The sequence below is a fragment of the Saimiri boliviensis genome, chromosome 17 (assembly GCF_048565385.1).
Source record: "Saimiri boliviensis isolate mSaiBol1 chromosome 17, mSaiBol1.pri, whole genome shotgun sequence".
NCBI lineage: Eukaryota > Metazoa > Chordata > Mammalia > Primates > Cebidae > Saimiri > Saimiri boliviensis.
The window spans coordinates 2,211,620-2,236,974 of NC_133465.1; the positions used below are offsets into that span (position 1 = coordinate 2,211,620).

Below are 25,355 nucleotides of genomic sequence, written 5' to 3' on the forward strand. Positions count from 1 at the left end.
TTTCTAAGAATTCTGAAATTGTTCTTATCTATAATGCTTCTATCTAATGATTTAGGATTTCTTGCTTTTTAGGGTTTCACTAAAGTTTTAGGTTGCTAAGGATAAGAATACTAGTTAACATATAATTAGCACACAAAGTGTGCCAGAAAGTGTTGTGTGATTAGTGAGAAAAAATAATAATTTTGTCTAACTCAGAAGTTACCTAAAAGTTAGTTCAAATTACAGATTTGAAAAGGTTATTTTTGAAACAATGTTAAGGAATCAGTAAGTAGTGGAGAAAGATGTGGATAAATTTAGATAATAAAATATTCCTTAAAACCTGATAGAGAATTGGAGAAATTTGGTTAATTAACATTTTCATAGTCAAAGCTCTTAGTCTTGCTTAAAGTAAAAATAAGTATTGTAAAGAAATAGGTCTGCAATTTGCCTTTTTTTTTTTTTTTTTTTTTTGAGACGGAGTTTCACTCTTGTTACCCAGGCTGGAGTGCAATGGCGCAATCTCGGCTCACCTCAACCTCTGCCTCCTGGGTTCAGGCAATTCTCCTGCCTCAGCCTCCTGAGTAGCTGGGATTACAGGCACGCGCCACCACGCCCGGCTAATTTTTTGTATTTTTAGTAGAGACGGGGTTTCACCATGTTGACCAGGATGGTCTCGATCTCTTGACCTCGTGATCCACCCGCCTCGGCCTCCCAAAGTGCTGGATTACAGGCGTGAGCCACCGCGCCCGGCTGCCATTTTATATATATATATAGTTAAGCATGAAGCTGGATTTAGTGTGGAGCCAAATTTCACATACATGTTTGCATTGCTTCATACTATGTTTACTGTTTTGCATGGATAGTGCCAGCACTAGAGTACTTATTGGTCATTTGCCTAGAGTGAATTTCTTTTCTTTTCTTTTCTTTGTTTTTTGCGACTGAGTCTTGCTCTGCCACCCAGGCTGGAGTACAGTGGTGTGATCTCAGCTCACTGCAACCTCTGCCTTTCTGGATTCAAGCGATTCTCCTGCCTCAGCCTCCGGAGTAGCTGGGACTACAGGCAGCAACACCACACTTAACTACTTTTTGTATTTTTTTTTTTTTTAGTAGAGATGTGGTTTTGCCATGTCGGAATTTCTGGCCTCGAGCCATCCACCCACCTTGAATTTGTGGCCTCGAGCCATCCTCGAGCCATCCACCCGCCTTGGCCTCCAAAAGTGCCAAGGTGTGAGCCATGCTCCCAGGCTTCCTATACTCTTTATCCTTTTTCATTCTCTTCTTTTCATTTTGAAATCTTTTTTTTTTTCTTTTTTTTTTTTTTCAGACGGAGTTTCGCTCTTGTTACCCAGGCTGGAGTGCAATGGCGCGATCTCGGCTCACCGCAACCTCCGCCTCCTGGGTTCAGGCAATTCTCCTGCCTCAGCCTCCTGAGTAGCTGGGATTACAGGCACGTGCCACCATGCCCAGCTAATTTTTTTTTTTTTTGTATTTTTTTTTAGTAGAGATGGGGTTTCACCATGTTGACCAGGATGGTCTCGATCTCTTGACCTCGTGATCCACCCGCCTCGGCCTCCCAAAGTGCTGGGATTACAGGCTTGAGCCACCGCGCCCGGCTCATTTTGAAATCTTTGAGGATGGCGTAAAGAAAAATACTTGTGTTAAAAGTCTTAACTTTCTTTTAACTTGCTTATAGAACGCCTTTTTTGGGTTAACTTTTTGCTTTCTTTCCTTTGAGAGGAGTTTTTATACTTTGACTTATTCAGAAAGCTCCAAGGGGAATCAAAGCTTGTTTTTCTCAAGATACTTTGAGAATGTCATAGCAGCATGATGGTAACAAGGGTAAACCTTAAAAGACTATCAATATATAGTCTAATTGTTGAATTCTCTTTAAGTAGTAAGGTTAGTGTTTGCCTCTTGCCTCTCTTTGCATTACTTAGCAAGTTGGAACTATATTCTCAAAATAAAATCATACAAATTTGCATGATGTTATACAGTTATATAGAGCTTTACAAATGCTCGTTTCACCTTCTTTAAAATTAGCTATTATCCTTCAGGCCATTGAACAGATAATATATTTCCTTAAAAGTAGTTCAACTTGCTTATTAGATACAAAGCATATTTTTAATAGAATATATGAAATTCATCCTACATTTTGCCCAACATTAAAAAATGATTTCTTAGAGCAGTCAAATTATCATTCCAGTATCTTCACATTTTTACAGTTTCAATGAAAAAAAAAAAATTCTCCTAAAAGGCATTGCCCTTTACTCTTGCCTTTCCTTCATGTTTCATTTTATCTTAATTTTTTGATTAAAGACTATATTTATTTAGTATATGTCCTCTCAGATTAGTATAATCATATCAATCATTTATTTAATAACATCGTCAGGCATTCTTTCAGTTCTTGAGAGAATTGAGATTTGTAACGGTTAGTATGGCTGGAATGTATTTGGGGCTTATATATAAACATTGGAAGACACGGTCGGCAAAGATCTAAGAAATTTGTTCTCCATAAACTGTTTCCAAACCACCGCCCCTGGGCTGCATACAGCCCAAGACAGCTTTGAATGAGGCCCAACACAAATTCATAAACTTTCTTAAAACATGATTTTTTTTTTTTTTTTTTGAGAGAAAAGAAAGAAAAAAAGAAAAAAAAAATGAAAGAGAGAAAGAAAGGGAGAGAGAGAACGGGAGTCTTGCTTTATTGCCCAGGCTAGAAAGCAGTCTAAAAATGGGTATTGAAAACCTCTTTTATGCCAATAATTGTGCTTAACAATGGTGACAGGAAGGAATAAGGGAGGGAAATAGCAAACAAGCCGCCAACCAACGTTTCATTCAAACCTGTGAAATGCTGTGCAATTACTGAGGAGGGATTTACTTCCAATTACGTAGTCACTTTTAGAGCAGGTGTGATGTGGAACTGAGAAGAATGTATGTTTTGTGGATTTGGGGTGAAGAGTTCTATAAATGTTTCTTAAGTTTACTTGTTCCGGGTCTGAGTTCAAGTCCTGGACATCCTTGTTAATTTTCTGTCTCGTTGATCTGTCTAATATTGACAATGTGATGTTAAAGTCTCCCACTATTATTGTGTGCGAGTCTAAGTCTCTTGATAAGTCATTAAGAACTTGCCTTATATATCTGGGTGCTCCTGTATTGGGTGCATATATATTTAGGATCGTTAGCTCTTCTTGTTGCAGTGATCCTTTTACCATTATGTAATGCCCTTCTTTGCCTCTTGAGTTTTGTTGCTTTAAAGTCTATTTTATCAGAGGCGAGAATTGCAACTCCTGCTTGCTATTATTTATTTATTTATTTATTTATTTATTTATTTTGCTCTCCATTTGATTGGTAAATCTTCCTCCATCCCATTGTTTTGAGTCTTTGTGTATCCTTGCATGTGAGATGGGTCTGGATGCAGCATACCGATGGGTTTTGGCTTTTTATCCAATTTGCCTGTCTGTGTCTTTTGATTGGGGCATTTAGTCTATTTAAATTTAGGATTAATAATAATAATATATGTGAGTTTAATACTGCCATTCAATGCTAGCTGGATGTTTTGCCCATTAGTTGATGTAGATTATGTTGATGCTTTTTACCTTTTGGTATATTTTTGGAATGGCTGATACTGGTTGTTCCTTTCTACGTGTAGTGCTTCTTTCAGAAGCTCCTGTAAAGTAGGCCTGGTGGTGATGAAATCTCTGAGTACTTGCTTGTTCACAAAAGATTTTATTTTTCCTTCACCTATGAAGCTTAGTTTGGCTGGATATGAAATTCTGGGTTAAAAGTTATTTTCTTTAAGGATGTTGACTATTGGCCCCCACTGTCTTCTGGCTTGTAGGGTTTCTGCTGAGAGATCTGCTGAGTCTGATAGGCTTCCCTTTGTGGGTAACCTGACCTTTCTGGCTGCCCTTAGCATTTTCTTCCTCATTTCAACCCTGGTGAATCTGACGATTATGTGCCTTGAGGTTGGTTTTCTTGAGGAATATCTTTGTGGTGTTCTCTGTATTACCTGGAGTTGAATATTGTCCTGCCTTGCTAGGTTGGGAAAGTTTTCCTGAGTAATATCCTGAAGAATATTTTCCAGCTTGGATTCATTCTCTTCGTCACATTCAGGTACACCTATCAAACGTGGATTAGGTCTTTTCACATAGTCCCATATTGCTTGGAGACTCTGCTCATTCCTTTTTACCCTTTTTTCTCTAATCTTGTCTTCTCGTTTTATTTCACTGAGTTGGTCTTCGAATTCTGATATCCTTTCTTCTGCTCTATCAATTTGACTGTTAAAACTTTTGCATACTTCACAAAGTTCTCATATTGTGTTTTTCAGCTCCATTAATTCACTTATATTCCTCTCTAAATTGTCTATTCTCGTTAGCATTTCGTCAAACCTTTTTTCAAGGTTCTTAGTTTCTTTGCATTGGGTTAGAACATGTTCTTTTAGCTCACAGAAGTTTCTTATCCACCTTCTGAAGCCTGATTCTGACAATTCATCACACTCATTCTCCATCAGGCCTCGTTCCCTTGCTGATGAGGAGCTGCGATCCCCTGAAGGAGGAGAGGCATTCTGATTTCGGATGTTTTCAGCCTTTTTGCTCTGGTTTCTTCCCATCTTTGTGGATTTATCCACTTGTCATGTTTGTAATTGCTGACTTTCAGATTCGGTCTCTGAGTGGACGTCCAGCTTGTTGGTGGTGGTGTTATTTCTGTTTCTTTGTTTTCCTTGGGAGGACGTCCCTCCGCCACAGAGCTGGCCCTTCCCGGGTTCAGTTGTGCTTGCTGTGAAACTCTCAACCATCAGCATTTCCAGTTGCTGGTTTTTTGTCGGGGTGGGACCAGCCGAGCCCGACCACCTGGCTCCCTTTCTCAGAGCCCCCTTTTTTTCTTTTCCTAATTGAACGGTTGATTCTCTCCCAGGTGTCCCAGTCGCCCGCGGAAAAGGCGCCGGGATCTATGCAATTTCCTGTGCCGCGACCGCGCCAGCTGGCGCTGAGATTCATGGCGCTTTTCCGCCCAGGAATCTCCCTGTCTGGCTCCCGGCTTCGGTCCCGTTTTCAACAGTTGAATGGGCGACTCTGCCTTCCCAGAGCGCCTAACGCCAACTAAAAGGGCACCCAGTCCCACATACTCCGCACTGAGGACCACCGCGCCAGGACACCAGCAAAACAGCTGCACCGGCCAAAAGGGTCACGCTGGCGACCTGTGGGGCTCCTCCGCTGGGAATCTCCTGGTCCGTAGGCAACAAAAATTCGTCTGAAGTCTAGCATCCACTCACTCCCTGTGCCTTCAGTGAGTAATTAACTGACCATATTCAATACAGATTAACTTAAGGCTGTACTGTAGGGGATCAAGTTCAAGGGCTTGGAGTCGGAAAGGTTGGATTCAGATCTGTTTTGTCATCTCTTGCTGTGTGAATGATCATGGGCAAGTTACCTAATCCCTCTGAGCCTCACTTTTCTCATTTGTAAAATGTTGCTCAAACAGCATTATTGTCAGGATTAACATGCCTTGCATGTAAAGAGCTTAGCATAGTATCTGTCCCACAGCGAGTACTCAGAAATGGTAGTTATTTTGTGTAGTTGTCAATAATTAATAAATAATAATCCTCACCATTCAAAAATGTTTGAGCAGGCCGGGTATGGTGGCTCCCACTTGTAATCCCAGCATTTTGGGAGGCTCAGGTGGATGGATCACTTGAGACCAGGATTTTGAGACCGGCCTGCCCAACATGGTGAAACCCCATCTGTACTAAAAATAGAAAAAATTGGTTGAGTGTGGTGGCATGTGCCTGTAATTCCAGCTATTCAGGAGGCTGAGGCATGAGAATCGCTTGAACCTGGGAGGCGGAGGTTGCAGTGAGCCAAGAGATTGTGCCACTGCACTCCAGCCTGGGTGACAGGGTGAGACTCTGTCTTAAAAAAAAAAAAAAAAGACCCCAAAGATGTTTGAGCAGCTGCTGTCTGTGCCAGTTACCCTTTTGGAGCTGGAGATACAACAATAAATAAGAATCTGTGATCTCAAGGCATGAATAAGAATATCTGACCTTAAGTAACACACATTCTTTATCAGGGAAAACAAATATGTTAAACTCATGTAACAGTCCAGCGTGATTAGGAGGAAAGATGTAAGTGCAAGTTCTGGTGTGGCACAGGGGAAGCTCAGTTACCTGCCACCTTAATGGTTGGAGCTGGAAGGATCAGTATCAGCAAAGGCTCACTGGGAGTACTGACAGCTAACTGCATTTTGTAGAATGAATTGGACTGGTACTGACAAAAATGTTATAATACAGATAGAGTAGATGATATTTCTGCTGGAAACCACATGATGTTGGTTAGGTATCTAAATGTATATGGGGTAATGGAGAAACCAAAGTTTCTAAGAAGATCAGTCCTAGTTCGTATTTTGGTTGACCTTTGTATCCTCAGATTTTTACATACTTGTGGGATATGAAGTGGAGGTGCCTAGAGGGTTGAATGTAATGAGGACGAATGAAGAAATGTTTGATTGCGCCATACCTATAGTTGCTGATTTTCAAGATGTGGGTACTTCCTTAGCCTTATTCTCTGTGTTGCCTTTCCATATCATTAGTAACAGTTCTTTAAAAGCCAACTTTATTAAGGAATAATTTACAGTCAAATGGGCCTGTTTTATGTGAATAGTGAAATGATTTTTTTTTTTTTTTTTTTTTTTTTTTGAGGTGGAGTTTCGCTCTGTCACCTACGCTGGAGTGCAGAGGTGTGATCTCAGCTCACTGCAACCTCTGCCTCCTGGGTTGAAGTGATTCTTCTGCCTCAGCACTCAAGTAGCTGGGACTACAGGCACGCGTCACCATGTCTGGCTGATTTTTGTAATTTTAGTAAAGACAGGGTTTCACCATATTGGTCAGGCTGATCTCAAACTCCTGACCTCAGGTGATGCACCTGCTTTGGCCTCCCAAAGTGCTGGGATTACAGGCATGAGCCACCATGCCCTGCAGTTAAATGAGTTTAGTTTTAAAGTCAGGTTTGTTGAGGTATAATTTATGTACAGTAAGGTTTACACCCCCTTTTTTTGGAGGCAGGATCTTACTCTGTCACCCAGGCTGGAGTGCAGTGGTGTGATCATAGCTCACTGCAACCTAATCCTCCCTGGCTCAAGCGATCTCCCAGCTCAGCCTCCCAAGTAGTTGGGATTACAGGCGTGTGCCACCAAGCCCAGCTAATTTTTTGAATTTTTGTACTGATGAGCTCTCTCTGTGTTGCCCAGGCTGGCCTTGAACTCCTGGGCTCAAGCGATCCTCCTGCCTCGCCCTCCTAAAGTGCTGGTATTACAGGTGTGAACCACTGTACCAGGCCAAGTTCACCTTTTAAAATTATGTATTTTGATGGTTTTAACACATACATCTACCTTTTTGACCATTACTACAAGATCAAGATACAGAACGTTTTCATCATTCCCATACCCCTTTGCAGTCAGTTCCCACAGCCCCAGCCCAGTGATCAGTGTTCTGCACTATAGATTAGGTATCATTGTCATAAAAGTGGAGTCATATGGTATACACTTTTTTGTGTTTGGTTTCCTTCTCTGAACATGATGTTTTTGAGATTCATTCATGTTATTGCTCAGTCTGATACACTGATACTGATAATGATCCATGGACTTGGGGCCCAAAGGAAATAGCTTCATGACAAAGTTAAGGACAGGAAGGTAATTTTTATGTATTTAAAAATATGTGTAATAATAAAAATATTAAAAAGAATATATGAAGGAAAAATGAATCAACTGAAAAAAAAAAAAAAAACCATGTATCCTGGTGCTGTTTTCAGACCTCATTTGTTTATTATCATTAGATGTGTTGCGTAGTATAATTGGAAGAACATTGAAATGACCATGAAACATGGTTTTCTGATCCATCTATGCTACAGATTTTTTTGTGACCTTAGACAAATCATTCTACTTATGGGCCTCTTTTTCTATATGGTCCCTGTTAACTTTAAAGTTCCAGTCTAGTTGCAGCATAACTAAATGCCTGGATAGAAAAGGATGATGAAAATTTTATTAGATTGAGCAGCTTGAAATGTCAATCTTTAAGAAGGCTACAGAGCATTTTATATGAGTGCCAACAGCAGAGTACATAACCTTTGTTATGGCTGTCCTTTAGTAAGCAAAGTAGCTGCTAGACTCTGAACTGTTCCTTCTTTTTTTGTTTTTTAAGATTGAGTCTTGCTCTGTCACCTAGGCTGTTGTGCAGTGGCTTGATCTCTGCTCACTGCAATCTCTGCCTCCTGGATTCAAGCAATTCTCCCACCTCAGCCTCCTGAGTAGCTGGAGGTTTAACCATGCCTGGCTAATTTTTTTTATTTTTTTAAGTGGAGACAGGATTTCACTATGTTGGCCAAGCTGGTCTAGAACTCCTGGCCTCAAGTGATCTGCCTGCCTTGGCCTCCCAAAGTGCTGGGATTACAGGTGTGAGCCACCACGACCAGCCTTGTCCCTTCTTGTTATGCTCCTGTAGGTCGTGGTTTTGCAAGTTAAGAGCCATACTAAGTCATGTGAGGTATAGGGAAAATGCCCACTAATTGAGTTTTATAGATAGAGACACTCAGAGAAGAAAGAAAGATTGGTTGTATTTATATATGTATATGTAAAACACCGTATGTGCACAGAAAGCTAGATGGTGTGCTGCATATGGGAAGATTTTAATCATACTTTCTTATTTTGAAAAGATAACTTACTGCACCATCAAGGTTAAATTGTAGTGGAAAGGAAGAAAAGATAGGACTAGAAAAAGAAAATGTCTATCAAACGGAGTACAAAGGAGCTTATATCCACTATCTTATTTCATCGTCTGAACACTCTTTTGGAGGGTCTATCAGTCAAGGTGCAGTCACAAGGAAGAGCAATTGCACTACGTGTTATTAACAGAGAACATTCACTAGTGAGAATTGCTTTCTTGAGTGTTAGAAGAATAAAAGAATAACAACAAAAAAGGCATGCTAAGGTACCCCAGAGTTAATAACTAGAGGAAGTAGCTATCCCCCACTAAGGCTGGGAGAACAAAGGGGAAGAAGTAGCGTTACCGGAACCGAGGAGCTTCGCGAAGGTCCTCTGGGGGCTGGTGCCTGGACCTCTGGCCATAAGCTCTGAGGAGCTGGTACTCAGATCCTTCGGGAGGCCTGGCAGGTGATTGGTAGGCCCAGGCAGTGTTGTCCAGAGGATAAGTGATTATGGCAGGGTTGATATTCTGACTGCCAAAGAGCCACAACCCACTGCTGCTGGTACCTCTGTGGCTTTTCACCAGACTGTTGAAAGAAGCTAGCGACTGGAATTAAGTCCCTGTTAGTGCCGGAGCAATGCTGGTAACAGCTGGGAAATAGGAAGGAAGGCCCTTTTCTTACCTTTCTGCCTTCCAGTTTGGTGAACAGAACAGGAATGAGCTAGCAAGGAGTCTTGGAAATGAAGTTTGCAGAATCTTGGCCCCATTGTCACAGAGCAGAGCAGAAAAGGGTAGGCCTGGAGCCGAAAGACATAGGTAAATAACTGAGACGGTGAGTACTATGCATATTTTACAAAGAACACTGAAGCTGAAAAGGTTGAATTATTTGCAAAAGATCATTTAAGTGGAGTGATCTGGAATGTAAACCCAGGCCTGTGCTGTTTCCACTATTGTATATTGTCTAATCCAAAGTGGCATTGGTTATTAGAAACACTATTATTTTATGTACCACTAACAAAAAAATGCGGTACTGCTGGCCAGGCACAGTGGCTCACGCCTGTAATTCTCAGCATTTTGGGAGGCTGAGGTAGATGGATCACCTGAGGTCAGGAATTCAAGACCAGCCTGGTTAACATGGCGAAACCCTGTCTTTACTAAAAATACAAAAATTAGCCAGGTGTGGTGCTACGTGCCTATCTACTCTGGAGACTGAGGCAGAAGAATTGCTTGAACTTGGGAGGCGGAGGTTGCAATGAGCCGAGATCCCACCAGTGTACTCCAGCCTGGGCAACAGAGTGAGACTCTGTCTTAAAACAGCAACAACAAAAGCAGTCCTGCCAATTTAATAAGGCATCAATTGTAAAATACATACCAATTTCAGAGATTTTTTTTTTTTTTTTTTGAGACACCCACTGTCTCACCCTGTCACCCAGGCTGTAGTACAGTGGCATGATTATGGTTCACTGCAGCCCTGACCATTCATGCCCAAGCAATTCACCTTCTTCAGCCTCCCAAGTAACTGGGGCTACAAGCACACAACACCATGCCAGCTAGTAGAGACGGGGTTTCGCCATGTTGCCCAGGTTGGTCTCGAATTCCTGGGCTCAAGCCATCCTCCCATCTCGGCCTTCAAAAGTGCTGGGATTACAAGCATGAGCTACTGTACTTGGCCTCAGAGATTTTTTTTAAAGTAAAAAGAAAAAAAGTTTAGCACCTTAAAATTGATTAAATATGGCATTATGCTGCCTTATAAGTAATTTCATTTTGGAGCTGTTGATTTTGAAATACCTGAGGGATACTCAGGTAAAACATTTAGTAGGCAGTTTTAAAATGTGGAGTTATAGCTCATAAGAAAGATGGAAGCCAGAGATACAGAGGTGAAGGTCATCTGCACACCAGAGTCATGATTCAGAAACAACCTTGCTAACTTTTGTTTTTTGACTTTAATAGTCTCTGAGTCTATTATTTATACCTTCTCATTTCATTCTGTCCTTTGCCTATCTCTTTGCGATGACAACTGTTGGTAAACTTTATTGTGTTTTATTATTCAGGAACACTTTTTTTTTCTCCTTAAATTTCCACAAGCAAGAATAGTTTTCTTTTCTCTTTTTTATTTGAAAAGTATGTGACCTGCCAGCATGCAGTCTTCACAAGGGTGCAGTTGTGAAAGTACTGTTGTGGGTATGGTAGTGAAAAGCAGGTCTCCAGAAAATACAGATGGTGTGAAGAAATCCTTCTATAGATTTTCATGGTTTCTCTATTTTTAAAGGTCCAGCATGTCTGGCTTGCACCTAGTAAAGCAGGGCCGAGACCGAAAGAAAATAGATTCTCAACGAGATTTCACCGTGGCTTCTCCAGCAGAATTTGTTACCCGCTTTGGGGGAAATAAAGTGATTGAGAAGGTAAGTTATAACTTGCTGAATTATTTTGTCAAAAGCACATAAGATTTAATGCCTGTCTAGATTTGTTATCTGGATTTGCTCCCAGTTGATATTTAGATTCTCAGAGGCTTTGCCTCTTTATGTGAGTTACTCTTTCTGCCTCCTTAGCATCCTGTTAATATAATTTCACTTTTTTTCTGTAATATGTATTTACCATGGATAATTTAGTTATAGCTAATTAAGGAGTTGAAATAGTGCTTATAAAGGTATTTTTGAGTCCTAGCAACTTGGGAGGCTGAAACGGAAGGAATTCTTGAGCCTGGGAGTTCAAGGTTGCAGTGAGCTGTGGACTGTGCCACTGCACTCTGACCTGGGCAGCAGAGAAAGACCCTGTCTCAAAACAAAAAAAAAGTTATTTTTTGAAAGATCTTACGAGGGTGGGACTGCACTGATCCAACAGAGTGTGAGGAATTGATTAGCTTTCAGGGTGCTGGTGGAGAGATGATATGCCACAGCATTGGATCGAGAGCTAAGGGAGTAGAGAGAGTTTCAGAAGAGAAGGCTTAAAGAGTTTGATACAGTGGGTTCCACCAGGTATTTGAGATGTTTGAAGGGAATATACCACATGGTATACTTAGAGATTCCAGGTATTTTGAAATGTAATTCTGTGTTCCTTTTTATCTAAACCATGTCAGAGCTGAGGATGACTTGGTTGAAATAGCTTCCTGTGATTAAAAGATTAAAGAATGGGGACCTATATTTCTACTCCTAAAAGTATTAATTCAGCAGCATCCTTTTATTAGTCTTCCAATAAAGATAGATGATGTGTCGATTAGTCTGTGTTATCCTCAGAGGCATGACTGCAAGACAGGTAAGGAGATGAAATGTTTGTTTACAGAAAGTCTCAGGATTATTTGATTTTTCTGCAACAGTTACCATTCTTTCTGAGGCATTCTCTACAATTCTGAGGCATTGGAGTTCAGTATTTTGGAGAAAAGTGACTAATACCAGGGTTTTTAAACATGTTCAGTGCTCAGTACCTCATTTCATGGCAACAGAGAATAGTGCATGGCCCTGTACCGGTTGGCCTCCCCTGATTCCTGATTTTACAATACATCATCCTTCTGAATGTAATTAGTCTTCTGTTCCCTAGTAATTGATATGGTCGTATGGTAGAATAATTCATAAACTCATAGGATTTGAGTAATTGTGACTTTTCCCTTAAAATAAATGAAGTTAGAAAGGAGTATATTTTAGCTGGCACATACTCAAGTATCTGCTTAGCTAACATTTTAAGATACTGCTTGGCCATGGAGAAGCCAGTTCCTAACGGTCTGGACCAGTAACAAGAATTCTTGATTGAAAATAAGACTTTTACACAGAAAAATAGATCTCCAAAAAGTTTTTCATCTCTTTTCCTCTGCTACTGCTTTTTTCCGTCCTTCGCGCCCATTCCCGTTTCCTTCCGCCTCCCAGGTTCTTATTGCTAACAATGGCATCGCGGCGGTGAAATGCATGCGGTCTATCCGTAGGTGGTCTTATGAAATGTTTCGAAATGAACGTGCAATTCGATTCGTTGTTATGGTCACACCTGAAGACCTTAAAGCCAATGCAGGTGAGTTATTAAATGCATTATGAAAACATCACTCTGAAAACGAAAGTCTGGAATAGCACAGTCTTTAAGTAGGAGACTGTTAACTTAAGGGGATTCCCAAACACAGGACTTCCAAATAAAATCCTTTTAAAATAATTTCTGTTGAAAATGTGTCAGTAATAGGCATATAAATGTGATTGCACTATAGTTAACCTCAATACAAATTCCTGTGTTCTAGAGCTAAATAGGAAGAAATTTAACAAAAGTGTTGATTTGGGCTTTCAAGTGTATGCCTTTTTCAGTGTTAAGTATTTGCTATGCCACATTCTTTGGAATGTGTAAGTGGAAAGATTTAGAAGGAATTGTTTTCCTTATGAGTTATATTGAATTATAGAAAAACTCTGGGCTAAGGTTTTTTTTCTTCTCCTGAGGGAGAGACCTCTTGGGACTGAAGTGTGTTTCACTCTGTAAATTCTTCTACATATTCTTTTTACTCAGATAGTTCTCTGTCTGATAGTTGCAGATAAAGCTATTGGTATAGCTGAAAGATGTGACTAGTCTTTCTTCTCCATACTTTTTATCACTAAGGTATAATCTCTTTTTTCAAGTTTTTAAATTTTTTTATTTTATAGCCATGTGTTGTCACTACTAACGTATAATCTCTTAAGGTAGAGTACGCACAGATAATGTGAAGAGCTATCTTTTTTTTAAAAATGAAGACAGAAGTTTGCTCTTGTTGCTCAGGCTGGAATGCAGTGATGCAATCTCGGCTCACTGCAACCTCTGACTCTCGGGTTCAAGCAGTTCTCCTGCCTCAGCCTCCCGAGTAGCTGGGATTACAGGCATTCGCCACCATGCCCATCTAATTTTGTATTTTTAGTAGAGACAGAATTTCTTCATGTTGGTCAGGCTGGTTTTGTACTCCCGACCTTAGGTTATCCACCTGCCTTAGCCTCCCAAAGTGCTGGGATTACAGGTGTGAGCCACCACACCTGGCCGAAGAGCTATCCTTTTTTTACATTTTCTTTACCTTTTACTCCTAGGAAGCTGCAAAAAAAAAAAAAAAAAAAAAAAAAGAAAAGCTATTCTTTTATACTTACTTCAGTCTGTATATGTTCTTTGTTGAGACAATGGTATTATGATTATTCCTAAGAAAGAAAGGTTATTATATCATCTTATTTAGAAATAGAGAAGTCACCAATTTATTAGCAAATGTTATATATTAGGCCATTCTTGGATTGCTATAAAGAAATACCTGAGTCTGGGTAATTTGTAAAGAAAAGAGGTTTAATTGGCTCACGATTCTGCAGGCTTTACAGGAAGTATGGAGCTGGTCTCTGCTCTGCTTCTGGGGAGGCCTTAGGAAACTTACCATCCTGGGGGAGGTAAAGGGGGAGTAGCCACATTGCATAGCCAGAGCAGGAGCAAGACAGAATAGGGGAGAGGATGCTACATACTTTTAAATAACCAGACCTCATATGAACTTGGAGTGAGAACTCACTTATCATCAAGGAGATGGCCCAAGCCATTTATCAGGGAGCTGCCCTTGTGATCCAAACACCTCCTACCAGGCCCTATATCTGAGATTGGGGATTACAATTCAATGTGAGATTTGGCCGGGACATATTCAAACTATATCATGTTATGATGTGAAATCATTTAGATGCACACTTTCACATCTCTCAGCCACAGGTTTTGTACGTATTTTTCAAATTATTTGTACTTCCATCAGAAAGTTAGTAGTCAAATGAATTATAGGCTATTGAAATATTAGGTATCCATAAAAAACAATTAAACATATATTGTGTGTGTGTGTGTGTGTGTGTGTATATAAATCTTCACTAAAGTATAGCACACTGGTTGTCTTTGAGGTAGGACTATAGGTGATTTTGACTTTTTAAAATTTATTTATTTTTGTCACTCTGTCTGCCAGTCTGGAGTGCAGTGGCGTAATCTCAGCTCACTGCCACCTCTGCCTCCTGGGTTCAAGTGATTCTCATGCCTTAGCCTCCTGAGTGGCTGGGATTACAGGCACCCACCACCATGTCCGGCTAATTTGTGTGTGTGTGTGTGTGTGTGTGTGTGTGTGTGTGTGTGTGTGTGTTTATTTTTTTGAGACAGAGTCTCACTGTGTTGCCCAGGCTGGAGTGCAGTGATGCGATCTTGGCTCACTGCAGCCAGCACCTCCCTGGTTCAAGTGATTCTCCTACCTCAGCCTTCCGGGTAGCTGGGACTACAGTTGTGTGCCACCATGCCAGGCTAATTTTTTGTGTTTTTAGTAGAGACGGGGTTTCACAATGTTAGCCAGGATGGTCTTGATCTCCTGACCTCATGATCTGCCCGCCTCAGCCTCCCAAAGTGCTGCTATTACAGGTGTAAGCTACCACGCCTAGCCAATTTTTAGTTTTAGTAGAGACGGGGTTTCGCTGTGTTGGCCAGACTGGTCTTGAACTCCTGACCTCAGGTGATCTACTCACCTTGGCCTCCCAAAGTGCTGGAATTACAGGTGTGAGCCGCTGCACCCGGCCAATTTTGACTTTTAAAAAATAGTATTGTTACATTCTGTTGTATTATCCAACATTATTTAATAATTTGCATGCTTTCTCTCCTATAATCAAAGAGAACAATAAACGTATTTTAATTTTGAAGAAATTATAGTGGAATTTTTTTAGTAGAATTTTTTTTAGAAAGAACTTAAAATCTTTTAGAAATAACAACATAATTGCCATTCTGACTGGCGTGAGATGGCATCTCATTATGGTTTTGATTTGCATTTCTCTAATGATCAGCGATGTTGAGCTTTTTAAAAATATGTTTGTGGGCCACATAAATGTCTTCTTTTGAGAGGTGTCTGTTCATGTTCTTTGCCATTGCATGTGGGGCTTTATACCTAGGTGATGTGTATTAAGCCCTGCAGCAAACCATCACGGCACATATTTACCTATGTAACAAACCTAGATGTCCTGCACATGTATCCTGGAACTTAAATTTTTAAAAAAGGATAAGATAAAAGAAATGTTAATAAATAATGCTGGAGGCTTGAGTTGAAATTTGAAAGCTAACTATAAATGGTGGAAATGGACTTAGAGCAAGTTACTTAACTGTTCCAAGCCATCATTTTCTGTCACATATCATATGTAGGGTTGATGAGAGAATTAAATGAGACACTGTATACATAAAATGCTAGTTACAGTCCCTACATGTGGTAGCTCTTCTGTTACAATTGTCATTTCAGAATAGGAAGATAGAGATGTTAGGTAACAAATTTGAAAGGGAATACTGTACAACAAATATATATGAGAAAGTGGTTATCTTTCTAAAGTTTCGTTCAAATACCTGTTACTATCAGTATTCCAGATAAACTCTTTCCAGATACTCCTGTAACTAACCTTTCTTGTTAAGCCAGTTTGCAAACCATTCAGGCTGACCTGTCTTTCTCCATTCTGTCAAGCTCTGCACCAGGAAAAGGGTTTTCTCTAGGTCCAGTGCCAGTTAAAGACAAAGGATGTCGAGACTAGAACTTTTTCTCAGAATAGAGTAATTGCAGTTGGGCCACTAACTGATAGACACATCAACCTTAATACAGAGGTCATAAAGATTCCTCAGAAAGGTTACATAGGGAAATGTTGGAGACCTGCTGTTTTAGTATAAGAGCTTCTAAATACGGGATTAACTTGTATTAGTGCCTATAACTTAACAAACTAAGAGCCTCCTACTAAATGGTCCTGGAAATTATCTTATTAATGCTCTTTGTCCTATGTTTACTTATGCTAGTCCCTGACCTTTATATACTTTCACTGTGCAGTTAAATTTCTGGAAAGAAACATCATGTGTTTTCTATTAATTTGCTTGCATTTGCAGAATACATTAAGATGGCAGATCACTATGTGCCGGTGCCTGGAGGGCCAAACAACAACAACTATGCAAATGTGGAGTTAATTCTTGATATTGCTAAAAGGATCCCAGTACAAGTAAGAGATGCCAATGTGTCCTTTAAAACCAAATTCAGCCGTTTTATTGTTAGGCACACAGGGATATCCAGAGAAGAGCATTTTTACAAAGCGTCTTTTTTGAAAATTATTAAATGTCTGTATATGGGATAACTAAACCAAATAAGGAAAAGATGGAAATAATGGAATGACTAAAAAGAAAGTAAACCTAATACAAACAGAAGTTTTGGAAGGGTCTTTCAGAGATTATTTATTCTGGGTATGTCACCTTCAAGCCATCCCAAGTAAGTAAAAGTTACCTATTTCTTGTGGAATATTAGCCTAAATGATGGTGGTATGTTAAAGAAGTAGGCTGTTTCTTCCCTGTCACGTTGCATTAGTAAGTTTAGGGTAGGTACCTTAAAGCCCAAAGAGGAAAAACTCTAAACTTAAATGCAGTGTAATCAATAAAGTTGTAATGGAATGGACAAAGGAATTCAGTATGTGAAAGATAGCCAGTATTTCTAGAAAATGCCCTGTATAGCATAGGTTATGAATTGAGTTTCCTAAAGAGCAACAAGAATAACTGCATCTTAATATCAATTTCAGCTTGGTTTTGATCCTTTCAGATATCTTGCCACAGAGGACTAACTTACTGTTATTCTGTAAAAAGTTTGCCAACAATCAAGCACAGAAGCTGAATTAAGCATTAGGCTGCTGTGAAACTATTGTACCTCATGAAATAGGGCCAGTCTGGATAGGGAGTCATGCAGTTTGTGAGGGTTTTATGTGAAATTTAAGAATGAATTACATTGTATTCCCTTGCAGGCAGTGTGGGCTGGCTGGGGTCATGCTTCTGAGAATCCCAAACTACCAGAACTTCTCTTGAAAAATGGCATTGCCTTCATGGGTAAGCTTGTCTGACGTACTGTTCCTGTCTTTGTTTCTTTTTGTCAGTTTCGCCCACATTTGACTCTATAGTCTGATTTTCTTCTGTTTAACATGTGCTGGACGCTGTCTCTCTCTCTCTCTCTTTTTTCTCAATTACCAACAGAGTAGCCCTCTTCATTTCTTGCGTTTTTTCATTTCTTATACCTTGCTTATCTCACTTCATCTTGATTTTTCTTCTGTCCCTGGGTCCTTTCTCATGAGATACAGAGAAGGCTTTGGTTTCCAAAACACTGACCTTTTAAAACTTTGCAACTAACCTTAAGAAAGCATGCAGGAAAAAAACCTGTTTTTAGATAGAGAAGATAATTGAATACTCAGGATGCCCTGGCAGTGTGCCCTTAAATATGAATCAGCACCTTTGCATTTAAGTATATAGGTTATACTCCTACTGGTGAGAGAGACTTCTTCTGACTTTCTGCTGTCATTATGGCAGAGAGAAAAACAGATTATATAGTTCAAAGTATTTCTCTGTGTCACAATGAAAAGTATGTTTTGTAAACCTTGTTAAAGATGATTCTCCTTTTTGAGTTCCCCTAAGACCAAGGAAGGTATAATTTCAGACTTGAATCCTAAAGCTTTATAGTCCTTATTTCAGGTTATTGACTTAAGAAAAAAAAAAAAAGAGAAGACTTTATTCATCTGGTAAAGTTGGATCATGAAGAATGACAAAATTATAGCTAGATTTGTCAAGAATTTAATTCAACATATATTTGTATTTATTGAGCTCTCTGCATCAAAAGCTCATTGCGTTAGGTTTTATAGATGGTACAAAGATAAGTCGGAACATCGTAGTCCCCATAATGAGTTTATGATCCCCTTGATATGTGAGAGTTGTGGGGAGGACAAGACAAGTACATAAATAGCTGTAAGACAGGACAACTAGATGTGCCAGAAATAAGTCCAAGCTGTCACAGTCAGGATTCTTTTCCTGTTTTGTTTTTAGGTCCTCCAAGCCAGGCCATGTGGGCTTTAGGGGATAAGATTGCATCTTCCATAGTGGCTCAAACGGCAGGTATCCCAACTCTTCCCTGGAGTGGCAGTGGTAAGAACTGAATTCTTGTTTGTATCTTGAAGTACAGAATAGCTCAATAGAATATTTGGGACTTAACTTTTTTGAGAAAGCATTGGGATACTTGACAAGAAATGGAATGCTGGTTGAGTAACAGTACCTTGTCTCTCCTGGCTTAATATACCTGTGATTCTTTTTTTTTTTTTTGAGACGGAGTTTCGCTCGTTACCCAGGCTGGAGTGCAATGGCGCGATCTCGGCTCACCGCAACCTCCGCCTCCTGGGTTCAGGCAATTCTCCTGCCTCAGCCTCCTGAGTAGCTGGGATTACAGGCACGTGCCACCATGCCCAGCTAATTTTTTGTATTTTTAGTAGAGACGGGGTTTCACCATGTTGACCAGGATGGTCTCGATCTCTCGACCTCGTGATCCACCCGCCTCGGCCTCCCAAAGTGCTGGGATTACAGGCTTGAGCCACCGCGCCCGGCTACCTGTGATTCTTTTATCTTAGGAATATAAATTTACTTTGAGGGACACAGATGCTAAATTGTGATCTGGAGTGATCTTGTGAGTTAACTTGGAAAAACTCTGGGAAAACACATACATGGTTTTATGGGTTTAGATGTGTTCTGGGTAGGCTACGATCTTCCTCAGCAGTAGGCTTCACAGGTGGAATTAGGTCTTCGGACCTGCCTGTGAGTAGCCTGGATCACTAGGAAAAACCTAAAACCCACTTACTCAAATGTTTACTTGCCAGTGTTTTCTTGATGTCAACCCACAATCTGTTGATGGTTTGCTTTGACTGTTTAAAACCAACCATTCAACCTCAGTTGCCCTTGATGCAGAAGATGAGGCAGGTAATTAACTTTTCTTCCAGATATGCCAGAGGGGCAAGAATTTTCAAAAAATGATTTATTCTCAACCACTCCCTGAAAGAGTTCCATGTGAGTTATTATAGCTGATAACAATATGAACTTTTTTTTCCCCCAGTACTCAAGCACTGAGAGCAGACATACACTAAAACCTCTTTTAAATGGGAATGACCATTGTCTTGAGGCTGAACAGATTTGAACCCTTGTTACTCTGGCTCTCCAGGGAGATTGCAATATCCTCTCCAGATCTGCTGGGTCAAATAGTTTAAAATAAAAGGTTGAATTTGTTCTTGTTTGAATGGAGAGGCTATAGTGTTCCCCTTGTGGCTGAGTACAGGGACATTCAGAGAGCGTGGAATCATGACTCTGCTGAGGCCGATAAAACCGCCATTTCTATTTCCAAGGGCTCATAAAGATTGAATTATTTCCCAGACCTCTTGGCCCTGGAGCAGGCCTGAACACACAGTTTGAAGGTATTTTGCCTGCTGAGTTGCTGTGAGAAGTATGCCATGCTCTTTTTTGTTTGTTTGTTTTGGTCTTGTATGTCTTTGCATTTTTATAAATTGCTCCCTGTTAGCTCGCCTGGCTTCTGCCAGCATAAGAACCCAAGTTGCCAGGTCATGCTATGGCTAAATCCTGCTAACCCCAAGAACTGATCAGGGTTTTTATAGCATCTTTCTTTCTCTCATCCACTCTCAGATTTGGATAAATATGATAGCAGAGCAGAAAATCGACAAGAGCAGAAGCTCTTGTAGCTGCCCTAAGTTGCTATTGTCTATTGCAGGTCTTCGTGTGGACTGGCACGAAAATGATTTTTCAAAACGTATCTTAAATGTTCCCCAGGAGCTATATGAAAAAGGTTATGTGAAAGATGTGGATGATGGGCTACAGGTAGGTTACTAACTCCAGGGAGTCATACCTTTCAACTGACCAATTATAGTCACAAATGTGGAGATTGGGAGCCTGGTTCATGATACATACCCAAAGTGGTGGTAGGGATGTAAGATCGGGAGGTATAGTTTAAAAGCATAGAATACTCTGGTTTCTCTTTAGATTGCATACGTCTTTTGCGTTTTAAAAAGTATAGATTGAGGAAGTGATTTTAAATGTAAACAATCTCAGTTAATTTTGAAGCAGGCTGCTCATCTGAACAGAACATTTCTTAGGTGATTAAGTCAGAGTTTTAAGGAGGCGCTGATTGTCCCTCCCTCTGTTAGTGTGGGAGGGTGGGGACAGCAAACAGTCACACTTTGTCCACTGCTTGAACTCAGAACCGAGGAGCCAGGAGGCAGAGACCAAACAGTCAGCTTTATTAGGAGCAGAGAGGTTGGTGAAAATGGCTTAAGTGTGTAGCAACAGTAAGATTTGTAAACTAAACACCAGAGTTAAGCAGGCTCACTCACCTACTGGTTACTGGCAGTGCTGAATGACCACAGACTTCCCTCTACAGAGAGAGAGCTTAACTCAGCTTAGTGTATGGCTGAGAGCTGACAAAGAGCATATGTTTTGTGCAGTGGGCTGATCCCAGAGGGGAAGAGGCTGAGCTGTGCATGTTCAGTCGCTCCTTCCAAATTGACCAATCACATAATTTATTATTTTTCCCTTTAGGAGGAGTAAGGGAGTGAGCTGAGAAAGACTGAAAAGGTTACTCTTAATTATTGTCCAGCCATATAGAAATGTGGACCGAGGCAAAAGGCGATCCTTTCCCCGGCATTGCCTCTTCTTTCCTTATAGTTCCCTCCGATTTGTTCCCCTTTCACGTTTATAAACAGTTTAAAGTGTTTGTTATGCCTCCAGGTATAATGAAAGATAATGAACGAGGCTATTGTAGAAAAATACACTGCTTGAGTTGGACTTCTGTGGTATAAATTCAAGAGGGATGCTGAATGTTCAAATAATTTTGCTATACTGTTTGCATTTTAAGTTAAACATCCTGTAATCTCCTTAATAAGAATGAATATTTCTAATTGAATTGCAAATGCTTAATTTTGTTTGCTGTAATTTGCAAAAGAGTAGAAGCTTAAGGAACTATTCTAGCTATTTTGCTTATCGACTAATACCCTTTTTTTTTTTTTTCTGGTTATAAACAGAACTGTCTGGTAGAAAATTTGAAAAGCCAAAGATGATGATAAAGCCATATGTAAACACACCATCCAAAGATAATACTTATTAACAGATTCGTATTTTTTGCATCCTTTTTCAAACTCCTAGATTTATATTGTATAAAAATCTTTATTAATAGATTCCTATACTTATAAGTATGATAATTATAAATTTTAGGTCTTACAATATGTATTATTTGGTAATCGTAATACTGTTTTCTACTTAGTATTTTTTGTTCTTCCACCTCTCTGTTCCTTACTTAATATTACATTAAAGTGTTAAAATTCTTCCAAAATGTTTTTAACGGGTGACCTTTGACTAAAGCTTTCATATATGTGTATATAATTATTGTTATTTTTTGAGACAGAGTCTCACTCTGTCGCCAGGCTGGAGTGCAGTGGCGTGATCTTCAGCTCACTGCAACCTCTGCCTTCTGGGTTCAACCAATTCTCCTGCCTCAGCCTCCTGAGTAGCTGAGATTGCAGGTACACATCATCATGCCCAGCTAATTTTTGTATTTTTAGTAGAGATGGGTTTCACCATGTTGGCCAGGATGGTCTCATTCTTTTGGCCTCGTGATCCACCCACCTCGGCCTCCCAAAGTGCTGGGATTACAGGCATGAGCCACCGCGCTCAGCCCACTTTCATATATTTTTAAAAGGCCTACCTCCTTACTGACCTCTTGTGGGATACCCTTTTTTTTTTTTAAGTCTTTCTTCACACTTGTACTATCTCTTTGATCATCTATCACTCAGCAATTGAGTTCATCATACTAATGATGTTCATGTGAGCATAGAAAAGAGTAGAGCTAAGGAAACACTAGAAGAGGTGAGACTGTGAGTGAAAGATTTTCATTCCTAATTAACTGATACAGGTTAAACATTGAAATCTAGCCGGGCGCGGTGGCTCACGCCTGTAATCCCAGCACTTTGGGAGGCCGAGTCGGGTGGATCACGAGGTCAAGAGATCGAGACCATCCTGGTCAACATGGTGAAACCCCGTCTCTACTAAAAATACAAAAAATTAGCTGGGCATGGTGGCGCATACCTGTAATCTCAGCTACTCAGGAGGCCGAGGCAGGAGAATCGCCTGAACCCAGGAGGCGGAGGTTGCGGTGAGCCGAGATCACGCCATTGCACTCCAGCCTGGGTAACAAGAGCGAAACTCTGTCTCAAAAAAAAAAAAAAAAAAAAAACCGAAATCTTCTTTTTTCTGAGTGATACTTTTTTTTTGAGTTGGAGTCTCACTCTGTTTGTTGTCCAGGCTGGAGTCCAGTGGTGCCATCTTGGCTCACTGCAACCTCCACTTTCCAGATTCAAGTGATTCTCCTGCCCCAGCCTCTCGAGTAACTGGGATTATAGGTGCCCACCACCATGCCTAGCTAATTTTTGTATTTTTAGTAGAGACAGAGTTTCACCAAGTTTGCCTGGCTGGTGTCGAACTCCTGAGTGATCCACCCACCTTGACCTCCCAGAGTACTAGGATTATACTGAGGCACAGTGCCAGGCCTGCTGATACAGTTTAAAGATATTCATATAATGTGGCAAAACCTTAAAAGACTGGAATATTTTGACAAAGGAATGACTTGGTTATTTTATTTAGTTAGTTAGTTAGTTTTGAGAGGGAGTCTTGCTCTGTCACCCAGACTGGAATGCAATGTTGCAATCTCAGCTCATTGCAACCTCTGCCTCCCAGGGTCAAGCCATTCTCTTGCCTCAGCTTCCGGAGTAGCTGGGATTACAGGCGTGTGCCACCCATGCCCGGCTAATTTTTGTATTTTTAGTAGAGGTGGGATTTCACCATGTTGGCTGGTCTTGAACTCCTGACCTCAGGTAATTCTCCTGCCTTGGCCTCCCAAAGTGTTGGGATTACAGGCGTGAGCCACCGAACCCAGCCTTATTTTGTTTTAATATTTTTTGAGACAGGGTCTCACTTTGTTGCCCAAGCTGGAATGTAGTGGCACAATCTTGGCTTATTCCAACTTCTGCCTCCTGGGTTCAAGCAGTTCTTGTACCTCAGACCCCCGAGTACCTGGGGTTATAGGCATGTGCCACCATGCCTGGCTAATTTTCTGTATTTTTAATAGAGACAGGGGTTTTATCATTTTGTCCAGGCTGATCTCAAACTCCTGACCTCAGGTGATGTGCCCACCTCAGCCTCCCAAAGTGTTGGGATTACAGACATGAGCCACTGTGCCCAGCCCCACATCAGCTTATTTTAAGTGAACTTCTTCTGTCTTTTTAAAAAAATTATGGGTAATATGTGGATACTTGCATACTATAAGCAAGAAATTCTAATAATGCAGAAATATATACAGTAAAAAAGGAAAGTTTTATAGACACCTACCTTTATTTTCTAAATCATTGCAAGTATGTACCCTGGACTTTACTTCTTTGCACTTAACATATGTGGGTGTATGAATGCATGTATAATTTTGTTTTTTACCTATATGACATTACTTTAGATTGAACCATATGAAATTGCCTATATTCAGTCATTTTTAAAAAAAATCTATGAAAAAGGCAATTTCTTTTGGGTCAACCTAATACTACAAATATTGTTCTACTATGTATGTTTTCACCTAATAGCGTATCTTGCAGATCTTTCTATTTTACTGTATTTATACTTACTAAATGACTTAAAGGCAGAAAATGCCAGTTTTCTCCTTCCCTGGTAATAACACGGTTTCTTCTATGTTTTTTAAATTAAAGGCAGCTGAAGAGGTTGGATATCCAGTAATGATCAAGGCCTCAGAAGGAGGAGGAGGGAAGGGAATTAGAAAAGTCAACAATGCAGATGACTTCCCTAACCTCTTCAGACAGGTAGAGTACAAACTGTTGTTTGTTTGTTTGTTTGTTTGAACTAGCATGTATACCAGAGATACACGATTTAACTCATACTTTAATTTGGATGTCCAGAAAATATTTAATTTTTTATTTTGTCTATAGCTAATTATCTTTCTGTGTAGTTTCTACCTGCATATTAGCAGAGAAAAAAGGTTAATGAAATGTCCAACTCAATTTTAAGTTTTATTTAATTAGGTAATTCAAACAGTTATTCTGTCTTATATAAACGTGCTCAGTTTCTCAGATAGCTGTTCCTTACATGGTGCATGTGGCTTATAGGATCTCATAATGGCAAAGAAAAATCAGTACCTTTCTGTATTTTTGTGCCTCTGTTCTGCTGACTTTGTAGATAATGTGTGGTATCGTGGTATGATACCGATATGGTTGCTCTTGGATTGGCCAGGCCCAGGCTTTCTGACTGACTTTTTTCTACTTGAGTTCACATTGCTTAGAGAGCTCTGAGTTTCTGTCATATGTACCATCTAGGCTGCTGTCCCAGCAGTCTATACTCTAGCCTGTGCTGCATGGCCACCACACCCTGGCACAGGAATCCTCTGGCAGACCCACAGTATATAAGAACTGAGAGTGACTCAGGAAAGCTCAAGGTAGGAATTCTCTGCCTTACCCTCTGCTTTGCCGCCAAGTCGATGTGGCCATACCAAACGCTGGTTGTAGAGAAGGCCAAAGAAGTGATGTCTTTTTAGAATCTTAGAGAGAGAAAAGGGAGACGGGGCTCTCTTTTTTTTTTTTTTTTTTGAGACGGAGTTTCGCTCCTTACCCAGGCTGGAGTGCAATGGCGCGATCTTGGCTCACCACAACCTCCGCCTCCTGGGTTCAGGCAATTCTCCTGCCTCAGCCTCCCGAGTAGCTGGGATTACAGGCACGCGCCACCATGTCCAGCTAATTTTTTGTATTTTTAGTAGAGACGGGGTTTCACCATGTTGACCAGGATGGTCTCGATCTCTTGACCTCGTGATCCACCCGCCTCGGCCTCCCAAAGT

At 40.4% G+C, this 25,355-nt stretch overlaps 1 protein-coding gene across 21 annotated transcripts in view; it reads left to right on the plus strand.

The window, feature by feature from the left end:
• Positions 1-25,355, plus strand: part of ACACA (acetyl-CoA carboxylase alpha) — a 328,649-nt gene that overhangs the window by 113,883 nt on the left and 189,411 nt on the right. For 20 of the 21 annotated variants that reach the window (XR_012514502.1, XM_039476073.2, XM_074388039.1 and 17 more), the window contains 7 exons: positions 10,941-11,073; positions 12,529-12,667; positions 16,508-16,617; positions 17,404-17,485; positions 18,470-18,568; positions 20,190-20,296; positions 24,220-24,330. Coding sequence is in view for 20 of the 21 variants with exons in the window: in XM_039476073.2 (XP_039332007.1) it covers positions 10,941-11,073; positions 12,529-12,667; positions 16,508-16,617; positions 17,404-17,485; positions 18,470-18,568; positions 20,190-20,296; positions 24,220-24,330 (781 nt within the window). In the remaining variant the exon portion in view is untranslated. Of the gene's footprint in view, positions 1-4,982; positions 5,266-10,940; positions 11,074-12,528; positions 12,668-16,507; positions 16,618-17,403; positions 17,486-18,469; positions 18,569-20,189; positions 20,297-24,219; positions 24,331-25,355 lie in introns of those variants that run through there. The other variant, XM_010339689.3, reaches the window with a different exon arrangement.